Here is a 23,479-nt window from a genome sequence, read left to right on the forward strand (position 1 = left end):
CAAGATTTGAGCATAGGGCTTATGCTGGGAAGAATAAAAGACAAAATTACTAGCAGAATCACTTACAAACCCTACAGTATTACACCCATCCAAGTTTACTATGCTCTCCCATCAAATATGCTACTATCCAAAAGACAAAGAATTTATTTATATCAGACTTTTGGTCCACTTGCTTTTTCTTTTATCTTTACTCCAAGATGAAATATCTGAAATATAACATTTTAATTAAGGAAATTAGAGATTTTTAAAAATCTACTTTTTTCTACACTAGAAGAAATTTGTGGCTTAACACCATTTGTAAGCATCTGACTATTCACTTTAGCAAATCTTTTTTTTTTTTTTAAGATTTTATTTATTTTATTTGACAGGCAGAGATTACAAGTAGGCAGAGAGGCAGGCAGAGAGAAAGAGGAGGAAGCAGGCTCCCTGCTGAGCAGAGAGCTCAATGCGGGACTTGATCCCAGGACCCTGAGATCCTGAGCTGAGCTGAAGGCAGAGGCTTTAACCCACTGAGCCACCCAGGTGCCCCCACTTTAGCAAATCTTAATAGATTTACCTGACTGCCTTCATCTAACTCACATTACAGCAGGTCTCCAAACAACTCTGCCCCTTGAAGATTTTCTTTCTTCTGGGAAACAAGTGAAAACCCTCAAATTCAACTTGTCTAATTCCCAGAGAGCACCATAAACTATGTCTTTAGTGCCTGGATCTTATGATCAAAACTTCTAAAACTGTCCTTGCCCTCTACCAATAGGAGTCTCTTTTCACAAAGGGTCTTAAATTAGAACTCATGGGTTCCCTAACTTCCTAGGATTTTCTGGAGTGAGATGATGGCTTTCATGACACTTTCGAAAAAATACATGATCTCCACACAAAAGATTTAAAGTAAAAACTGTTTTTTTTTTCCTTTAATATTAGGCTTTCTTAATTCCATCCCATCACTCAGATTCAGGAAAAATAGTTCTTTTTTTTTTTTTTTTTTTCTGACCAATTCAGCCTTTCCACTTTGTTACTTGTTTCGCATTTGATTTTCTAACCTCTGACTCAGTAATCACTTATTTTTCAATGCATACTCTCCTAGTTATCTACTCTTAATAGAGCACTGGACATAAGTTTGAGTTTTCACAGAATTTCATATAAAAATAAAGTTTACATAAAGGGTGTAAAATTATCTGATAATTAAATAATTTATGGAAAGACTTATTTAGTGCAAAGATTACAAATACCCAAAACGTAATAATAGACCATAATTTATAATCCAGGAGACCCAAATATAAATCTCAACTTTATTATTCATTTCTAATGCCAACTTAAAAACCTTTATGCCCCAAACCATTGGGTTCTCTTTCTAGAAAAATAGAAATAAAGAAATGTTATCCCTTTAGATAATTCAAAAAATTATTAAATCTTAAAGCATAAAATAAATAACAAATTAAAATATGCTGATGTCTATGCAAAGAACACAGGGAGGAAAAGAAACAAATTAGATGTTGAAGGGAGACTGAATTCTAAAAGGTCATGCTTCTGAAAACATCATTTACCACACTGCCTGGCAAGTCTGGGGACGTGATTTACAGCCCCTCCACCCAGAACTGAAATGAGTTTCCTATACCAAGCTTATCCCACATCCTGAATTCCTCACTTTATCTAATTCAAACATTTTCTTGGATTACTGCAGAAAGTAGGCTTTTACACCAAAAGTCTCACCATGTCATGGAATCCCTGGCCTGATCGTGTCATGGAACCCCAGGCAATGAACCTTTCTAAAGAAGAAACAACATTAAAATTTGCCTTGAGACTCTGCTTAGATTACAGTTCCCCCTTCAGGAACCTTCCCTCTGGTTCCTGATGCATATCAATCTTCATCCCAAGGTTTAAGTGTTCTTCCTGTAAATGCCCCTGCCTGGCAACACCCCAGTCTTCCAAACCTTGGCTTCCCTGGTTTTCCCAGGGCTGGCTGTCAGTCAGACCACTGTCTTTTACCTAAAACAAAATCTCTCATTCACAACTACTCTATTTAACTTCTCGGAGTAAATCAGATTACCATCTCCCACCAACATGTCATCAATCTCACTTCCAGGATATTACTACTTCAATAAGGAGAATGAAGAATAAAATGAGGATGTATATGGTTTGACAGACAATAAGCCTTTGGAGAAAGCCAGTTGGAGCAGAATCTTTGACTTGAATAAAACACAGGAACAACTGAGGAAGAGAGAGAGCAAGAAAGAAAGGGAGGGAAAAGAGATAAAAAGAAAAGAAAAGAAAAAAGAAGGAGGAAGGAAGGCAGGAAAGAAGGAAGGAAGGAAAGAGAAGAGAAGAGAACATAGAAAATCAGTGGGATGCTGGTGGGGAACAAAATTAGAGAGCTATCTGAAAGGCTAGTATGCATACAATCACAACTGTAAGCATTTACTAACTCAAAGCTTTCAAATAAAAAATAGAAAGTAGTACAACTCAGATCAAAAAGATATAAAATTGTGCAATTCAGATCATTTACATATTTTCCAAATGTGAAACAGTAAGGAAAATTAGCTCATGGAGTTCACCCATTGCAAAACATTGTAAAATATGAAGACGTGTAAAAGGAGGACTTGGCAACATAATCAATATTAATGAATGAATTAGATGTAGCAGCAATTCAGAAGGAAGCAGAAAAGGACAGAAGAAAGGAAGAAGCAGTGAGTCAGGAAGAGGGGAACAACTAGAAGATGAGGTAAAGGGGTTCACTTACCTATGATCCCATTTGCAATATGCGAACAGTTGAGTAAGAGGAATGAAAAAAAGGAGCATGTAACATTTCCAAGCACATGATTTTTTTTTTAAATTTCCAGATTAATAATTCAGTCAAAGAACAAAATCTTAACAAGCAACTATTTGAAAAAAGGATATGAATGTACCAAAATCTTAATAGCTAATTTTCTAATAGGGTTGAAGGGAGTTAAAATGTACAGGGCAGGAGTGGCACTGAATCGAGAGATTGCTTTCCCTTTATTCAATACTATAAATGTCTGAAAAAGAAAACACAACACATAAAACAGAATTTAGGATCTTAATATTAAAATTAGGAACACTTTAAGAGAAAGGTAAGATCATCACTTAAAATTTTGCCTTACAAAATACTATAGTAATACACTAATTACCAACACACAACATGATGATAGGTGTTTTTTCTTTTCGTGCACCATTAACTTTCCTAAATTTAGTTAAGTAACATGAGGATTTAAAGGAGAAGAAAAAAAACTTGTAGTAATTGCTGTAGGAATTCTTAGGACCTTTTATCAAGCTTTGATATCAGCATTTTAAAAGTATATTTGTAATACACAAAGAGCATAAAAACGAGGCTTTGATTACTTCTTCATTTTGACAAAAAATTTTCATGACTTGAGTTTTCCATGTGTGTTTTTGGATGAGCTGCTTTTGGGAGGGAGTACATAAGTCACCTATTATTATTTCTTCTGCAGAGAGCTGTGGAAAGGGCAAAGTGTATGGCAAGAAGGCATAATCCGGCTGCCATCAAAGGAACTTAAAGAGAGCCTGAGATTATAAAAAGGATTTTAAATATTACTTCTGGAAATATAACTCTTGTTTTCACTTTCTGCTTCATCACACTGTAAGGTGAATAGACTTTTGCCCTTCCTCAGTTACCCAACTGCATCATGCCTCCTCAGCTCTATTCGTTCTGGGAATGTAGGCTCAAATGAGTACTTCCGGGAGACTTGTAGGATAGTGGATCCATTACATGCTCAAGCCCACCCAGCATCCTAATGATGTTTCAGACAAAGGGGAGGAGGCACACCATTCTTCACCAGACAACTGTGGGACTAGTCCAGAACCAATTAGGAAGTAGGGCAAGTAAAGACAACTTCACTAAAAACTCACTTTCTTATTGATATAGTATGGGTCCAGGTCCTCCAAGGGCTCTGACACCATCTCTGGAGGAATGTCTCCATAAATAAATGGAAGAGATTTCCCTGCTTCCAAGTCACTATTTGGCTTTGGGCCATTTTCATCATCCTCATCCTTACGCTCTTGTTTGGGTCTCTTAGCTTTCTCTTCTGCAATGCGTTGTTCAATAGCAGCAAGGGATTCCCTGGTAAAGAAGCGGAAGCTGTCAGGTCCTGGTGGTACCAGCACTGACTGTGCCATCTTTTCATCCTGCTCCTTTAATCACTGTTTAGCTCTTTGCATAAAAAAGTGCTATGGAAACAAGAGAGAGAGAAGAGAGAGAGAGAGGAGAGAGAGAGAGAAGCAATGGTCATTAGGATAAAAGGTAACTGTGGCAATTACATGATACTGAGATAAAATATATAAACCAAGCTGTCTGCAATATTTTATTAAGGAAGCTGTCTTCCGGGGATTCTCAGGCATGCATTCATTTGCTTGCATGGAGATTTGTCTTTCACATTCAGTAGATGTCTATGAGGTAATCTAGTCTCCCACTCCCAAAATGTTTTAAGTGAAAATATCCAGATTCGGAGCACGGAAATGGAGGATACTGATTTGTGCTTGCTGTTTCACTTGTGTGAATATTTTGGCAGCCATCTTTTTCAGCATCCTTTCTGAAAAAAATATCAGAGATCCAAAACAAGAGATGAATAATCACCCAAAATTATAGAACCTGGGCTATGCAAGGATCTTGCATGTACCTCTATGTTTTGTTCCATGTTCCTTTTGGCCTACTTTTCCACCTTTAATAGCTTATTCAAAATCAACGCACCTGGTAAAGAGCTCTGGAAATCCTGAAATGCCAGGCTATGGAAACATAGGTAGATACTGCTTGAAAGCAAGGGAGCAGGAAGGAGCGGGGGATGCCCGATTGCATTTGGAACTGCTCGGAAGCTGCACAGGAAGGGATCCAGCTCCTGCCAAACTGGGCAGGAAGTCATCCACGTCAGAGGTCTGGATCTTGGACCCCCCTGGCTTAGCAACCTGCTGCTACCTAGTATAATTGCTTCTTAAATTAACAAATTTGCAGTACTTAGTAAACACTGTAGAATTAGTTCATTTTTCTCAAATAGTGTCCATTTCATAAACATCTAAGTAGCAAATTTAGACTTGAAAAAATAACAAGTTTAAGATAGTTTATCTTTTAAACAAACTCCTATTTTGTTGGTCTTTGCCATGACATAGAGGCTTACTGTATTCTAATTATATTTCACCGGACTAACAAATATAACTTCACAGAGCACACCAATCATTCCAAATATTACCTCGGAACCAGTTGCAAGAGTTTCTATGATTTTTGAAACCATACAACCAAAACAGTAACTCCTGAATGTCACCTGTATATAATTCCTCTTTTTAAAATATCAATCCATTTTAACCCCCTTCCTACAGGAATGAGAATTGCCATTTAGTTATATGAAGTGCGTTTTCAAAGAGTAAATGCATCATTTCTGTAGCATATGCCAGATCAAACAGGGAAATTTAAAATAACATAAGCTACTCTCCCGTTTCTACATTTTATCTGAAGTAGACTAGGACCTTTCAGCCACTAGCTAGCAGACTGCCCTCTCAGTATCACACTGCCTCCAAAACATCCCTCATTTACCTCACCCATCCCGAGAGACCCTCATGCCTCGACAGAAATAGGCATGAAAAAGGTCCATGCATACTTCATGGAGGAAACTGCCATGCCTGGATGCTCTAATAAAAGAGACATGCTAAAACATGCAGCCAGCAGCTTCAAAATGAAAGTGGTCCTCTGCAGATTCCCCCAAGGATTCTACTGTATAGGTAGAGAAGCATCACAGAGAATAAGCATAGTAAGAATATTAAAACATTACCCCTGCGGAATCTTTTACACCCAGAGTTTGGGATTGATAAGCTGGCACCAAGAAGACTGCAGCTAAAATTCCATCATTCTTTTCTTTTTTTCTTTTTTTCATTTTTTTTTTTTTTTTTTTTTTTAAATTCTCCTTCAAAGACCACACCTAACTTCCTGTAAAAGGATTCTGGTAACTGAAGTAAGAACAGGCATTTCCTGTTTGGGGACTACAAAATGGCGTTATTAGAACTACCACTAGAGGGCGGGGGAACTGTGAAGAGAAACCCCTCACAGTGTGCGTACAGAGAACCCTGTGTTTGAAGCCGCCCAAAGCTTTCACTAATGGAGCTCTGATATTTTCACAGGCTTTTCTTAGAACAAAACGCTAAGACTTTGCTGATTTCAATCATCAATTCTGCTAGCAGATTAAGCTTCTGATCACTCTTTTTATTTGCTAAGCCAGAAGTCATTCAATCGATACAAATAATTCAAAGTGTAAAAGAAAAATAAACACTGACTGTTAAAAATAAAAGCATAAAAAAGCAATTATACTAGTGAAAGTCTTACATACAGTGGAATTTAACATTCCTCAGCCCCAAAGTATCTGACATCCAATAAAGCGCTCTGCTAATTCAATGGAGATGGTCTTTGTGCTACACAAATAAACTTTATCTAGAAATAAAATAACCGTGATGAGACACCAATCTTATTTTAACTCTGATTTTAGTGGCTGAAAAGCAGCCAGAAGAAAACTGAAAATCCAGTGAAATCCTAAGTGCCAGTCTTTCAATTGATGATAAAGTGATGATTTGAGGACTTCCTATGTGCCAGTCACTGACTGGGCTAACATGTCTGTATGTACCATACCATTTCATCCCCCCCCCCACAATCTTATCAAATAAACAATTTCATGATCCTGATTTGAAAACTGAAGAAAGGACGTACGTCCTTTCTTTCACACACATAGGATTCAAACTGAAAGTCTGACACCAAAAATCTGTGAATTTTATTCAGTCATAAACACTTGCTCATGCAACTAAAGCCTGAAATAAAGATTAAATAAATACCAGGCAGTGGTGCCAATTATGACCAGAAACAGTCCTAATTATTAAATCAATATATTTTGCATATTTTCTAGCTTCATCATTTTCATTAGAAAATGTATTTGTTGGAACTGAGCATACAGAAGATCCAGTAAAAAAAAAAAAATTAATCACTCTAGCAGGTCTCTTTCGGTTATAAGAGACAAAAGAATGGCTCACACTGGCTTGAGAAAGAAGAAAGAAAGAAAAAAGAGAGAGGGAAGGAGGGAGGAAAAGAGGGAAGAAATAAGAAAAGGAGGGGCACCTGGGTGGCTCAGTGGGTTAAGCCGCTGCCTTCGGCTCAGGTCATGATCTCAGGGTCCTGGGATCGAGTCCCGCATCAGGCTCTCTGCTAAGCAGGGAGCCTGCTTCCCTCTCTCTCTCTGCCTGCCTCTCCGACTACTTGTGATTTCTCTCTGTCAAATAAATAAATAAAATCTTTAAAAAAAAAAAAGAAATAAGAAAAGGAAAGAAAGAAGGAAGAAAAGAGGGAGGGAGGAAGGAAGGGAAAAAAGAAAGAAAGTGGGAGGGAGGGAGAGAAGGAAGAAAGGAGAGCAAGGAAGGATGGAAGGAAAAGGAAGTTCATTAGTTCAAGGTTTATTTTCTAGGGCTAGGTTGAGGCATGGGATGATTCTGGAACACAGATGACATTACCAGCATCTAGTTATGCTTTGACTTCCATGGTGTTAACTTTTCTAGAAATTCATTCCTTATTGTAATAAGTTGCTCTGTAGCAGCTCCCAACCTCCCAGACTTAAATCCAATGGGAATAAACACTCAGAAAAACTCTCATTGCATCACACTAGCTCCAGCTGGGTTACATACCCATCCCTTAAGTAATCACTCAGTCCTAGGTAATGTCGTGCTTCATGCTTTGATTGACCTCCCCTAAAGCAAATGCCTCACCCTTGGAACTAGAAGGAAACCTTCCTTGAAATCTATGAACAGTCAGGATTGTGGCGGTGGTCTAGGAATATCCCTCAAAAGCAAAGTTGGAATACTATCACTGGACAAGAGGTGGACAGTTGCTTGTCAACAAAAACAGTAAAGTGTGTACTCTGGTCACGTACTGGTCATATTTGCAGTGCCTCAATACTTGGTAATATTATTAATGTCAGAAGATCTATTTACCTATACAATATATATACACATATATAAATGCATGGATATATATATACATATGTATAGATAGATTTCTGATGAAAATGATAAAGCTAGAAAATATGCTATATATAATGCTAGAAAATATGTTGCATATAGCATATATGTATATGCTATATAGCATATTTTCTGGCTTTACCATTAGAAAAAATTGTATCTTCTATGTATACCATCCTAAAGACTTAGAAACCAGACAAGACAGTTAGAAGATTCTTTACCCAAAATAAGTTGTCCTACTGGAATCATATGTTCCACGAATCTCTGTGATGAGCATTAGCTTCATTTATCAAATGAATACATGAATATTTTGGTCTCACTTTACAAATGTGCTTAATAATAGGCTTTTGTATAATAAGATTCTAATTCAAAAAAAAATAAATTAAGGAGTAAAACAATTACAAAGTGATTTGGCAAATGTATCTTTTGGGGGAGGTTAACCATAAGTAACAACACATACTGCACTATTTTTGTCAGGCACTATTTTGAGAACTATTTAAAAGCACTTAACTCATAACAACCTGATGAAATAGATGTTGTGATTATCCCCATTTAAAATATGAGGAAACTGAGGCAGCAAAAGATTAAATAGTTTGCAGCATGCATTAAGTTTTCACCGCCGGAGATTGTAGAGTCAGAATCTGAACTCATGCTTTTTGGTCACAGAATTCATGTGCCTAACCGTGATGCAATGCTTCTCCAGCCTTTTCCAGGAGCCACTTGCTATTAGGAATGACAAGGGAATGTGTAGTTCCTTTGACATGATATTAGTTGTAGGATCACCCATTTTTGTCCCAGTGATCCTAGCTAGTGACTATGTTACAGGATATTTAAAAGGGTGAGCAGAAAATGTTTTACCAAAACACCCAAGATATATGAAGAGCAACACGTGAATATTTTTTCCATTTCAAAAATACTTTTATGCAATATAGATTTGAAATAAGGATCATAGTCTCTTATTTCTGATTTCCCAGGATGAAGTTTTCAGAAGGCTTGCACATTAGCTTTTCTCCTATTTGCTCTTGTTAACACCAAACTGACATTTTATGAGATTGCTAAATGGCTCGTTACGTGAAGTTTTTAAACTTCATTCAGTTGCATTACTTTACAGACAGGTGATTTTATGTTACAACTTTTAAAGCCAGATATTATATTTGGAAGACTCATAAGTAATTGGAAAGGTACACGATATTATTTTAAGTAGTCAGAAAGGAATGAATATTATGAACTAATTTTTAAACTCTGATAACATATTTTGCCTTTCAATCCCATTTTTAAAAATTTTTTCTCACTTATAAAAGAGGAACATTAATTTTCTAAATTAAAATATTTAAAAAACCATGTTATTATATATGATGACATCTACAAATATAAAAGTTATCATAAAAGATAGAGTAATTATATAATAAAGACATATAGTAAAAATAGCATATGACTAGTTTCTTTCCACAAAGATTCACTTTATAGTAATTACTCTAAGGTTCAACTTATACTGAAAAAAAAACTGGCTTACTTAATCTCACAGATAAGGAAATAATTATATAACAGTTTATGTTATAATTACTAATTGTGGATAAGTGCTCAAAAACTTGAGGATATTTGGGATGCCTGGGTGGCTCAGTTGGTTGGACGACTGCCTTCAGCTCAGGTCATGATCCCGGAATCGCAGGATCGAATCCCACATCGGGCTCCCAGCTCCATGGGGAGTCTGCTTCTCCCTCTGACCTTCTCGCTCATGCTCTCTCTCACTGTCTCTCTCTCTCAAATAAATAAATAAATCTTAAAAAAAAAAAAACAACTTGAGGATTTTTACTCAACAAAGCTGAGAGAGACTAAGAAATGTCTTTCTGAAAGTTATCTTTTAATCCTATTTTACAACTAATTTTTAGTTTTCTTCATTACATTAGAATAATGCTGGAAACATAAACTAAGAAAAGACTTGTTAAATGTTATCTGAGGATTTATTTTTGGATTTTCTAGTTTACTTAATCCATAGATTTCAATTTATTTTTTCAGAAACTTTCTGATTGTCACTTACTGTGTATTTACATCTTTCTATCTTTTACCTTGAGCCACTCACTCATTTCTGTAACTAACAATTTCCATAAAAGGGAGAAAGTTCTGAACAAATAGATTTACATGTTTTTCCACTATAGATTGGGAACAGAACATAATGGAAAATGAAAGACATAGGCTTAGTAGATACTATTTGGATAAATCATCATTTTTCTTTCAATTCTAGGGTTAGTTCCAATATATATTTCCAAAAACTCATTTTCTGTTCATATTATAATTGTTGAACAATATCCTTCATTTCTTTAAATGACTGTTATTTTTAAAAATTTGTTTATTTGAGAGAGAGAGAATGAGAGTGAGAGAGCATGAGAGGTCAGTGGGAGAAGTAGACGACCTGCTGAGTGTAGAGCTCCCTACCAGGGAGCCTGATGTGGGACTCGGACCCAGGACTCCAGATCATGACCTGAGCTGAAGGCAGGTGCTTAACCAACTGAGCCACCCAGGCGCCCTGTTATATTTTTAAACATTATTTTTTTCTATAACAGATATGCACACCAATATTTTCATAATCATGATGATCCCTGGGAAATACTATTCAGTGTAGTAAATAATCATTTTACATCCAACTTTCCTGGGGAAAAATAAGTTATGTATAATGACATATGCCCATATCTTTATGCAGGTATTTTTATTCTATTGCAGATAGTCTGGCAACGTTGTTGTACATCCTTTTTTAATCTTCAGATATATTAAGTGCATGTTAGTAGACTATCCATGAACTACCTCAACCCTTCTTAAATGATTTGTCAGTTGGAAGGCCACCTCTACTCTGATTACATATTCATTTATTTTGATGGCTAAATTATGTTAGAATCACAGAATTCCAATTCTGAATTTAATAGACAAGGAAGAAAATTTCCCAAGTCATGGTCCTCCCGAAAAAGTGAAAAATTGTTCCAAATGCTAGAATATTTCCAGCTCGGTTTTCTTCATTCCTTCATTCCTTCCATTTCATTGAGGACCTCTACCTGTAACTTGGCCCCTCAGCTCTCACCCTCTTCAAAGGAGAGAAAAAAAAAAGGCAGTCTCTAAACTCCTCAGTGGGGTAGTGGATCTAATGTCCAGGCATCATCCCAGGAGAGAACAAGTAGGCAGAGCCAGGAGCAGAAGGCCTTTGAAATGAAAAACAATGCTCAAAAAATAGCTACATTCCAAAATATCCTTGATGCAAAATTTGTGCATGCGTGTATGTATGTACATGTGTGTGCCTCAGAGAGACAGAGAGAGAATTAGATATGAGAGAGGGTGAGACCATAAGAGACCGCAGATTTGTGTCTTCATTTCATGTTCACGTGATTTAAATTCTGACACTCTACTTGATTCTGGATATTAGTTATCTCATTTTATCCTTGTGATATTTTGTAAGGGAAGTAATGCTGTTGACACTTTTCTAATGTGGTGGTGATCTGGGCATATGGAGGCTGTAATGAGGCACTGCCAACAGAGGCAGCGTTTAAACTCACATGTGTCTGATTTCAAATTCTAAATATGCTTCATCATTCCATTTTCGGAAAAATGTACCATTGATACACCAACTGAAAAGGGTAACGGGAAATATGACTGATTTTTTAAGTCACCAGATCCCTTTCTATACCTGAGATATTGTCACAATACCGTAAGCTCGCTGCTATTAAACTGGTGACCTACAATATAACCGAGTTTCCCCTTATAATCATGTTTTGTGGGGTTATCTTGACTCCTGCTGGAATAAGACTTAAATTCTCTGAATTTCTCATCAGTAGAAATCAAGGCTCATTTTGAGTTTTATGAAATAAATTTATAAGAAAAAACTAAGCACTAGGCCTAGAACATAGTAGATACTAAATAAATGCTGATTTCTTTTTTCAGAGAACCTTAGTGATGTTTGTCAGTTCTACTTTTTATTAAAGTTATCCATGTAAAACTTCTCTCCCCTATTATCTCATATTTCTTATCTTAACCCATCTCTTTTTGTGGTTTTTCCACAATGTCCAGCATACCTCATTATCTGAGATAAATCATCCAGTAAATCATTGGTGAATTAACAGTTGTACCCCTATATTATTCAGAAGCTCTCTTGTCTTTTCACTCAGTACACTCTCACCAGTATATATTTATGTGTCATGACACCTGCCTAATTCCAGGTTTCCAGTTTTGTTTCTTTCAGTTACAAAGAGCCATGTAAGTGACCCTATAAATTTATGGCCACTCCACTGTTTGAGCTTACTTTACCTTTCTTAAAGTCAGACTACTTAACAAAAGTCAGACTAAACTCACTCTGCTGCCTCTCCTCTCCTCTACACACACACACACACACACGCACACGCACACACACTATATCCATACACCTGTGCACACATGCACATATACACACACATATGCTTGTTTCTGCCTTGGTAGCTTATTTCACCAGCCCAGACAGTTCAACAATCATGTATTTGCCAGTCTTTCAGTTTTTCAGGTGAAATTGCTTGGAAAAATTCTCTTTAAGAGATCTCTTTTTTTTTTTTTCTGAATTTCCTTTATATGTACAGTCGGGAGTGCCATTTTTTCTTAATGCATTCCTATACATACACTTTGCTTTGCTTTAGTTCACTCCCAAAACTACTGCTACGTCAATTTAATGAAAGTATAACCTTGTATTTGATACCCTCATCCGAGAATCTTCAAACATTCTTCCTTACCATTCATATAAAGTAGAAATTCCTCTGCCTGACATTGAAAGAACGCACCAAATTTCCTTTCCAGTCTTATTACCTGTCAACCTCTACTAGCACTTTATGGTGAAGAAGAACTAATTTGCTCAAGTTTTCCTAAACTTACATCCTGATCTCTGTGTTTCTACTTCCAAGTTGCTGCTTATTTTGTTTTCACTACCTAAAATTCACGACAATTCAACCTGACAAGACAATATCAGTTTTAAATCTCAAATGTTACATTTCCCATGAATACTTCTACATCCTTTCAGCTGGGTGTGGCCTTTCACTTTTTCAAACTCAACAGCACTTGCTTCTCACACACTATTTGTCATATTTATGTAACTACCTTGAGGTAAGGTTACAATATATTCCCTTTGTGACCCTTTAAGTACATAAAGCCATACCCTGCACAAAGTAGATACTCAATAAAAGAACTAGATAGCAGACAATTTCAAAGAGACCCAGTTTTAAACAAGCTGTCATGTTGCAGGGGACCGAGATGTGCAAAAGTCTCTTCTGACTCTAGAGGACAGATTGAAGACAAATAGGAATGTTATAGGAGAAAAAACTTAATGTTCAAATTCTTAGACTTGCTTTAAACAAAGTGACTATTTTTTAACAAGAAATAATTCTCAATTACCAGAAATAGTCAAGAAAATGCTATAGAAAACATGCCTGTCTGAGCTAATAACTGAAATATAGAATAATAAAATACTTCCAACATCCAGATTATATGATTACCTAAAAGAGAGGGAGAGACAGACAGAGAGAGTGCATCAAATTATCTCTCACTAAGGAAAGAAAAATGAAGACAGAATATAATTAATTATTAAGAGGTTTTTTTTTTTTTTTACATAAATTCTGGATTAGAGATAACTCAATATCCAGATGTTCACGGAACATGTTATCTCCCTTAGCAGTGGCTGCTCCTGCTTGGCTCTGGGCCCCACGAGGGCAGGGTGCTTGTCTAGGCTTGCTGGCTCTCCTCCAGTCTCCTGTGCCCATTGCATCATGTGGTTTCTCCATACATATATGGTACTAAATTAAAAATGAGACCTAACTTGCATTTGTTTCACTAGATGAAAAGAGGTCAAAGAGAGGACATAGTAAAAAAAGATCATATGGATAAAATCTGGCTTGCTTTAAAAATATGATTAATTACTGTTTCTTAGACCACAATAAGACACTGAAGAGCAGTTCTTCCTGCCTTTTCAGGATCAAGAAAGAATCTATTTGTCATTTTAACTTTCACATTGTAAACAATATATTTTCAGCAGATATGTCAAAACATGTGTCCAGAAACATGTCTTCCTTTTTAAGTTAGTTACCTTGGAGGTCCACGCACTTAAGCCAAAGGTGCTATGGCTCTAAATAGTTTTGGGTTTCCTTCTTTTGGCATTGACACTTATCTTTTTCAGAAGCTAATTTACAGTTCTTTTTTCTTAGCCAATCAGCTACACCTGATTTATGCACCATCATCAATTTTGAGGGGTTCTTGTTGACTTACTATTATTTGGTGGGCACCATGCTTTGAAGAAAAGGCAGTAACTTTGGAGCCAGATGAAACTAGTGTGCATACTTACTCTGCTACTTTCTCGCTGTGCTTCTTTAGGCAAAGGGCTTGGGTTACAGTGAGGATTAAATAAATAAAAAACCCAGTACACAGAGTACGTGCTACTTATCCAGATTTTCCCTATGCCCTTTTTTCCTTCCGTGTTCCAGGATTCATCGTTTATGCACCACACCCAGTGCTCCATGCAATATGTGCCCTCCTTAATACCCACCACCAGGCTCACCCAACCCCCTCCCCCATCCCCTCCAAAACTCTCAGTTTGTTTCTCAGAGTCCACAGTCTCTCATGCTTCGCCTCCCTCTCCAATTTACCCCAATTCACTTTTCCTTTCCTTCTCCTAATGTCCTCCATGTTATTCCTTACGCTCCACAAGTAAGTGAAACATATCCTTAAAACTCTTACACATAGCACTGTACTAAGCTGAATAAGACCAAATATAAAGCTAGAAGCCCAGTACTTCAGAATTTGCAATGCAATGTATCATTTAACAACAAGAGACAACTTTTTTTAAAGTGCTAAAAGCCAGTGTTCTTCTGGATGCTTAGAATACAGTAAGTAACCAAATGGATCTGCCCTCATAAAGCTTTTATTTTATATATCCTAATGATACAGATTATGTACAAGTACATCAACATGGACTAGAGCCTGTGCTCTATTGCTATGGAAAAAGATACTGCAGCGAAGGAAGAGAAAAAATATCAGGGTCAGGGAGAGTGGTGTGTTGAAAATTTAAATAGGGTGCTTAGGGGGAAGTCTTGCTGAGGAAGTGACATTTAAGGAAAAACCCCCAAAGGACCCAAGGAAGGCAGCCAAGTCATGAGCCCTCCTGGATAGTGGGGTTCCAAGCAGAAAAAATGCATGAAAAGAGCTACAGAAAGGAATTCGCATTTGGAAAGGCCTATAGAAGGGTAAATAGCATTGAACAAATGAAACTGCAACCCAGGACAATAACATCAACAGGAAGAAGAAAGTAGAGCAGGTAACAGGGACAATGAGTACAACAGCAGATGCTGCCAACCTCAGGTAGGCCTGCCATCTGGTTTCCCAGCAGTTTCACCGGTGACACCTGTGACATAAATGTCAAGATCAGAGCCCAAGCCAGACCCTGAGAAGCAACAATCATACCAGAAATAAAGGAAAGTTCACTGCCACTAAATGGTCTGAGCCTGAGCACAGAAGAGAATGGGGGCGTTGAAAGCGGGATAGACATGCCTGGCTGCTCAGAGAAGTCTAAACCTGGACGGCTATTTGCAGGGTGGACCCAGGAACAGCCTTGCAGATATGAAAAGTGCAGTAGTCATATTTAGCATCCAGAAACAGCTCGATGTCAGAGAAGCAGATAAGGCAAAATGTTGCTTATCCTTAATGCCTAGAAATATTTGTTGAAATTTTAAAAGATTAGAAAAGAGATCATCTTTCTGATCATGATAGTTTTTTAAAAAGACCAACGTAACAGCATAACCAAGTAAGACATACAATACAAAAAGTTTTGTTTGTTTGCTTTCACATGGGAAAATGTTTTGATAATGTATTTGTCTGTTCAATATGTTGGCAACACATCCCTTATTCCTAATCACTCCTACAATTTAGAGAGAAAATACAGAGAATTAGTCATTCTGTTCCTCAGTTCACTTAATCTCTTGACCTCTCTCTTTTTTTTTCTTTCTTGTTTATTCTCTCTTCAGAATAAAGGTAATTCCTGTCGTGGTCAAATCAACAATGTTGCTGCCGGGATGAATTCAGATCATTTGAAGTAAAATGTTTCTTGAACAGCAAAGCATTATGCATTTTCGTCTCTTTTTTAATATTATTAATATAACAATTTTTGCCTGTAAGAATGAATGAAGAAATGATCTCTTGCATTCTATATTTTTTAAAGTTGCTCTATATAACTTCATGCATGTGAATTATAAAAGTACGCTTAAACTTGTAAGATGTTTAGATTTTGAATAGCCTTCTATCCATGCACATAGATGTGATTGTCCCACCATACTGCTGCACTGTTTTCAACTGTGAATGAAAACAGGAGAAACTATATGCTTGCGAAAAGGGCAAAAGGCTTAGGAAAACATACTGCGTTCCTCAGATAAAGTAATAGCCGTTTGCCTTCCACGTATTCATTTGCAAGCTCATACTCATGAATGACATTTCCCATTTGTTTTCCTCACTCCCAATGAAACAAAATATACGGAAATCATTAAAAGTTGGGACAGATCTGTAAAAGCAGCTTCGTCACTTGGAAATTATCAAAGGGCAAGGCATGACTCACACATTTTTTGAAAAGCTCAAGTCATGATCACAAATTTCGAACTGAATATTCCTTGATTTCTCATAAAAGATAACAACACAGTGAGAGAACAAGAGAGCGAGAGGGAGAGTGCGAAGAAGCAAAAGGAGGAGGAGGAGGAGGAGGAGGAATGTTTGTGGAGTTCTAGAAATAAAATATTCTTCCAAATAAAAGAATTTATCAATTAGAAGATATAACTTAGGTTTAGAATTAAACCCCTACCACTCTTTATGGCGTGAGCAAATTTTTTGCCTTGTGTTGGCACTATAACTAACGCTAATTAAAATCATAGGTTTTGTGTTTGGAAGGGGGCCTCCCAATAGATCATTGAGTCAGACTGGTTACATTCATCAACGATTGAACCAAAATCAGAGACAGATGGTTTTGTCTCAGATCTCAGAACAAAGATTTCACAACTTTTCTTGGTTGCCTATTCAACTTTTTAATCACTGATTAACTTATTCTTTAGTTATCATCTTTGTCAATATTTAACTATCCAGACTACTTCTGGTACCGTTTCATTGGATGAAACGGAAGCTTCATACATACCCCTATATGGGTTTTACCAGGGAAAAATTGCCAAAATATTTACTTAGCATTCTGTTTATTGACACTGAAAGGATATTTGCCTATTAGGTTAACCAATATCCAGTGACTTCATTATAATTGTAACAATAAAAACATTAGTTGATAGTAGGTATGATCTCTTTCGGTCGCTTTTTTGCCTATCCCCTTTCATATTATTTTTATTATTAATGTTAATTTGATCAGTCAGTCCCAAGACAACAGAATGATTAAAAGGCATGAACACCAGACTTTTAACATGTTGTATTCTAATTGTCATTCAATGTAGAACACTTTCTAATTTTCCTTATGATTTCTTCTTTGACCAGTGTATTGATTATTTAGAAATGTGTTGCTTACTTTCTAAAATAATTGGCTTTTTATAGATACCTATTTTTACTGGTTTCTAATTTAATTCTACTGTTGTCAAATATTCTTTATTTTTAAAGATTTTATTTTATTTATTTGACAGACAGAGATCACAAGCAGACAGAGAGGTAGGCAGAGAGAGGGTGGGGGGAAGCAGGCTCCCTGCTGAGCAAAAAGAGCCCAACACTGGACTCGATCCCAGAACCCTAAGATCATGACCTGAGCTGAAGGCAGAGGCTTTAACTCAGTGAGCCACCCTGGCACCCCTGTTGTCAAATATTCTGAGATAAATTAAGGATTATATCATGGCCTAGCATATGGTCTTTGATGAATGTTTCATGTATACTTGAAAAGAATGTATATTCTGCAGTTGGATGTATTATCCTATAAATGTCAACTAGGTCTTCATGTTTGATAATTGATAGTATTATTCAAGTCTACTAAATTTTTTCTATTTGTTCTATCAACTACTGAAAGAAGATTGTTAAAATCTCTAACAACAACTGTGTATTTATATATTTCTCACTTATTTTTTCTCTTTTTACTTTGGAACTCTATGATTTTGTCATTCACATTTTAAATTATGTCTTGTTACAATTCAGCCCTTTTATTCCTATGAAATGACATTTTTAAAAAATAGGCTCCTTGCCCAGTATAGAGCTTGAACTCACAACCCTAAGATCAAGAGTCACATGCTCTACTGACTAATCCAACCACGTGTCCCAGAAATGACCACTTTTTAACAATCTATGTTAATATTCCTTGTCTTGAAGCCTACCTTCTATGATATTAATATAGTCATATCAGCTTTCTTTTGATTAGTGTTTACACACAATACCTTTTGCTATTCTTTTATTTTCAATCTATCTGTATTAGTATACTTAAAATATGTCTCTTGAAAACAGCATATCTTTGGATCTTGCATTTATTCAGTCTGCTGACAATCTCAAGAGTAGTGAAATTATGTACCTGCTAAAGACCTACGCCAGCATGTTCACAGCAACCTTTCTCATATCGCTAAAGCCCAGAAAGAGGGCGCCTGAGTGGCTCAGTGGGCTAAAGCCCAGAAACAATCCAAATGGCCATTAATAGGTGAATGAAAAATAAATTAAGATATATTTATCCAATGAAGTAATACTCAGCAACAAAATGTTATAACTAGTTATATATGCAACAAAATGGTTGAATCCCAAAAAGGGTGCTGAGTGAAAGAACCTAAAAAAAAAAAAAAAAAGTACGTTATTTTATGGTCCTATTTATGTGACTTTTTTGAGCAAAACTAAGCTATGGTGATAGAAATCAGAAAAGTGGTTGTCTCTGGGAGCAGGAGGGATTGACTGAGAAAGGACACTGGGGAGGTAGAGATGTTCTCCATCTTGATTGGGGGAGTGGTAACAGTAGATTACATTTGTCAAAACTCAAGTGAATATGCACTTTATTTTATGCAATTTATCCTTCAAATAAAGAAAATGGCATGAGCCCAAACCATACTGCCTTCTACTTCTTGTTTCCCAGAAAGTCTTGTGACTACACCAAGCCAAACCTGGACAAGCTGAGACAAACCAACTCTGATCACTCCCTTGATGATCCTCTTTCAGCTGGAGAGTATTCCTATCAGGTATCTTCAATTCACTGTCTCCGTGCGACTAGGACGAGAATATAAGTTTCTCTGGTATGGATTTATACTTTAGTAGGAGATACAAGCCCAGTTATGTCTCAAAGATAATTAGTTCTAAGATAATTGGGAATTTGGCTCTTTGATCTTAATACCATCAATATTCACTGCCCCCAGAGAATTAAAAACTTAATTAGGTAGTCACACGTAGACATTTAAATAATATTACTAAGCCCAGTAACAGCATAAGAGAATAATGTACTAAAACAATACAAGGCAACTAACAAGGCCGTATATGATTTGTTTGTGATAACAATGATAAACTTGAATAGATATTTTAAAAATTTTACAAAATGCTTTTACACACGTTATTTTATTTTTACTAAAATTTTAAATAGAAGTATAGTTAATACAAAATACTGTATTAGTTTCAGGTTTATAACATAGAGTCTTGACAATTCTGTATGTTATGCAATGCTCACTAGGATAAATGTATTACCATCTGTATGATACAATATCATTATAATAGTATTGATTATATTCCCTAGGCTATGCTTTTGTCCATGCAACTTATTTTATTTAAATGAATAAGTTATAACAAGGTAGATCAGAGAGGTGTAAATAACTTCATCTTAAAAGAAACTAAAGTTTAATCAGCCTATGTGTTTAATCAGCCTATGGCAATAGCAAATAAACAACAGATGCAAGGTTGCAACATGTTTTTCAGCTTTCCTCCAAAAAGATTTATTCTATATCTTTTGTTGGTTATAAAAAGCTAAAGGCACTGAGGGCTGACATGATGAACAAAGACTTCTTTGATGAGGTAAAACTTGGGCTGAGCTTTAAAGCCTGGGCCAAAAATGGAGGACATTCCAAGTGGAAGCAAAATCACGAGAAAATGCCCTAAGCAGGATCTGACTCAGACCTACAAGAGACAATAAGGCAGGTCAGGGCAATAAGTAAATGAAAACATCAGTTGGACTGAACTAGATCATGTTGCAGATCTAATCAGGGAAAAATGATACAAGCCAAAGTGGAGATGTCAAAATAGAATATCAAAGGTCAATGGCAACATGCTGAAGATTTTAATAAGAAAAGTGAAATATCAAGAAAAAAAGTATATATTATAGAGTATCTTAAGTATTATAAAATATGGATATGAAAATAATAATACATACTTAAGATTACAGTTTGAGTACACTAGTGCAAGTAGATAAGCAATAAGTGGGCTATAAAGAAATAAAGAAATTAGGTATGTAAACTTGTTTAAGAAATATTAAGTATGGCAAAAAGTCAGAGTAATGGATGAAAAGACTTAAATTAAGGTTAACAGAAAGATCGGATTGACCTAATCACCTCAATCTTTTGAAGGAGAGCAGTGTGACAGATATTGCTAAAAATAATAATAATAATAATAAAACCATTTGAATCATCACTGATGAGAAACAGATTTTGTTGTTATTTACTGAAGAAATGGGACATTATAATAACAAAAATACAGAAATTATGGAGCTGATTTTTAAAAATATACAAGTTTAGGTAATAATTCATACATACATAGGATCTCTTACTATTAATTAGAATTTTTTTCCCACCTGAATAAAAGAGACTATGATGTCCTCATGTAAAGTCAACTTTGGCTTAAAATTAGAAAAATTTTTCTATCTGAATACTCCAGAAACGAAGCATCACAGAACATCAAAATAACCAATATTTTGGTGTTGTTAGTCAACAAAAACTAGTATTTGTTGAAATCTTACTAAGGCCAAATATTCTTCTAAATGTTTTACGTGTACACTGTAGTATTTAATTCAATCTTCATGATAACTTCTGGAGTAGGAACATTTATTAACCTTATTTTATGCAAGGAGGCCCAAAGAGGTTTCTTTCTTGCCCAAGGACAGATTAGTAAACAGAGAAGCCAGAATGTGGACTTGGGCAACCTCATGTCTGAGTCCAAATCCTTAACCACCACCTTTACATGGTGACTAAAATCACCCATGTAAACTATAAAATATTAGTCATGGCTCTACTTCCTGTTCAGTGTTAAGATTTCAGAATTTTATTCTAAGCTTTTCTATTACCAGGTCAGATTGTGACTAATACCATCTCTCCAGGCTTTACATCCAGTAGAACCTCATGTGGAATATGAAGCCCATGGGGTAAAGTTGCCTCATGCGCAAACAAAACAATCTGGATTTAATACTAAGGACACAGGGAACATTGTGGAACATTCTTCAGAAAAGCAATACAATCAGATGTTGCACTGATAGTACAGGAGAGGTCTGGAATATAAAATCCTTTAGGGCAGGAGATAAGAAAAAAAGCTATTGTAAGAGCCCAGACAGGAAGCAATGCATGCCAAAATAAGGCAGAAGCAATGAGATGAGGAAATGATCCGAGCATTTCTAAAGTTGCTTTAGTAAAATCTGAAGTTTGACTACACATGGGTGGAGAAGGAGCTACCAAAGATGAAGAGGACTCCAAGGTTTTTGTCTCAGGGACATGATGCACAGGAGGCAGACAACTTCTGTCTTTCACAGATCTCACTGATATTCATGTTCTATGAAGTCAAATTCCATATGAAGCCAACAAATTTATGGAGCAAAACAGAATGAAAATTGTATTAAAGAAAACTTATTCTGCCCTGAGATACTAGAGCAAAAGAGAGACTAAAATCAGGGATGGTAGTGAGGAATCTTGCACAGTAAGAAAACTAAGTCAGTTGGAAATTCAATTGTGTGTTGAGGAGCAAGGCAGTTAATGAATGCTTCTACTATTTCATAACAGAAAAAAATTGAGAAGTTTGAATGGCTAATAAACATTCTCTTTTTTAATACAAAGATATACAGGTATATGTTTTTTAAGAGTAAGTGAATATTTCTGCATTTCATTAGACTATCATAGACTTTTTTCTAGAACAAGGAGAAAATTGATGATGTTTCAGAAAAGGGAGTTGAAAATTAGATTATTAACTAAGATAAAATATTTAAAAATTGTTATGGTAAAAAGAAATGTAATGAAAAAGTGAAAAATAACAATTTTCCTTTATTTAAATTTTGTTAGTCTAGCTGAACAGGAAAATAGTATTAAGAAAAATATCTTGATATTTTAAAATTTTTTTTTTTTTTTAAGATTTTATTTATTTATTTGAAAGAGATCGCAAGTAGGCAGAGAGACAGGCAGAGGGAGAGAGAGGGAAGCAGGCTCCCTGCTGAAAGAGATCGCAAGTAGGCAGAGAGACAGGCAGAGGGAGAGAGAGGGAAGCAGGCTCCCTGCTGAGCAGAGAGCCTGATGCGGGACTCGATCCCAGGACCCTGGGATCATGACCTGAGCCGAAGGCAGAGGCTTTAACCCACTGAGCCACCCAGGCGCCCTATCTTGATATTTTAAACTGTCAATGAATATACAAAGTGAATGGAATTTTTGTTCAAAGGGAAGTTGAATTATAGCTTCACTAAAGAGGTCAATAATAGGGGTAAAAACTACCAATATCTAAAGATTTAACAAAAGGCAGTGTCTTTGGTACAGAATGGGGGGTAGAAGAGCATGTTAAAAATTCCCAGTCATTAGCAGAGATGGGCGTGAAACACGCATACATAGAAGGTCAAAATGTTCAGACTTTGGTATTTGATAAACTATGGTCTATATCCTTCTACCATTTCCAGCCAGGATAGACATTTGGATAAAACACTAATTGGGTTTGACTCTGTATTGTAACATTTTTTTGTTTGCAACATTTTCCACTGATTACCAATTAAAAAGAGAGAGACCATTCCATTGGAGAGATAACCAAAACACTCAAAAGCTACTTTTCATTGTATGGATTAAGAAAATGCCCAGATAAATAGTAAGAGTAAGAATAAATTACCATTTACTACAAATCAACACAAGTAAGAGTGAAAGATAATCCCTTTTCTCTTTATCAAAAATCCAAAACATATTCCACATCCTATACAGTGATATATAGTGACTGAAGGGGTGGGGATGATCAGGCAAGGTGTGAGGAAAGGTAACAGAACTAGAACAATATTATCTGTGAGAGACAATCTTCTGCAGAAAAGATCCCCAAGGTGCATTGCCCAAATCACTCCCACAAGTGTACCCCTCACTTGAGGTAGTTGGCATATTTTCTTCTGCAAACAATATGATGTTGATAGGACAGAGAAAGTTAATAGGGGGAAGCCAAGAATACCCCATCGAATAGCACATTAGTTAGCTAGTCTATAAATTCTCTGTTTTACTAGTAATCTAGAACCAGAGGGCTGAACCAACTCTTGTCTTGTAAACAAGGAATTAGCTTCATC

General features: G+C 36.1%; 1 protein-coding gene across 6 annotated transcripts in view; it reads right to left on the reverse strand.

Annotated features, from left to right (window-relative positions):
* The window catches only part of LOC131827147 (sodium channel protein type 2 subunit alpha), a 137,762-nt gene that overhangs the window by 77,930 nt on the left and 36,353 nt on the right, over positions 1-23,479 (reverse strand). For 3 of the 6 annotated variants that reach the window (XM_059167139.1, XM_059167140.1, XM_059167142.1), the window contains 2 exons: positions 3,883-4,200; positions 2,893-3,011 (listed from right to left, as the gene is read on the reverse strand). In XM_059167139.1, the coding sequence (XP_059023122.1) occupies positions 2,893-3,011; positions 3,883-4,149 (386 nt within the window). In that variant the 5' untranslated portion in view covers positions 4,150-4,200. Of the gene's footprint in view, positions 1-2,892; positions 3,012-3,882; positions 4,201-4,720; positions 4,807-5,789; positions 5,895-23,479 lie in introns of those variants that run through there. The other 3 variants (XM_059167138.1, XM_059167144.1, XM_059167141.1) reach the window with 2 other exon arrangements.

This window comes from Mustela lutreola, chromosome 3, assembly GCF_030435805.1.
Source record: "Mustela lutreola isolate mMusLut2 chromosome 3, mMusLut2.pri, whole genome shotgun sequence".
NCBI classification, from domain to species: Eukaryota; Metazoa; Chordata; class Mammalia; order Carnivora; family Mustelidae; genus Mustela; species Mustela lutreola.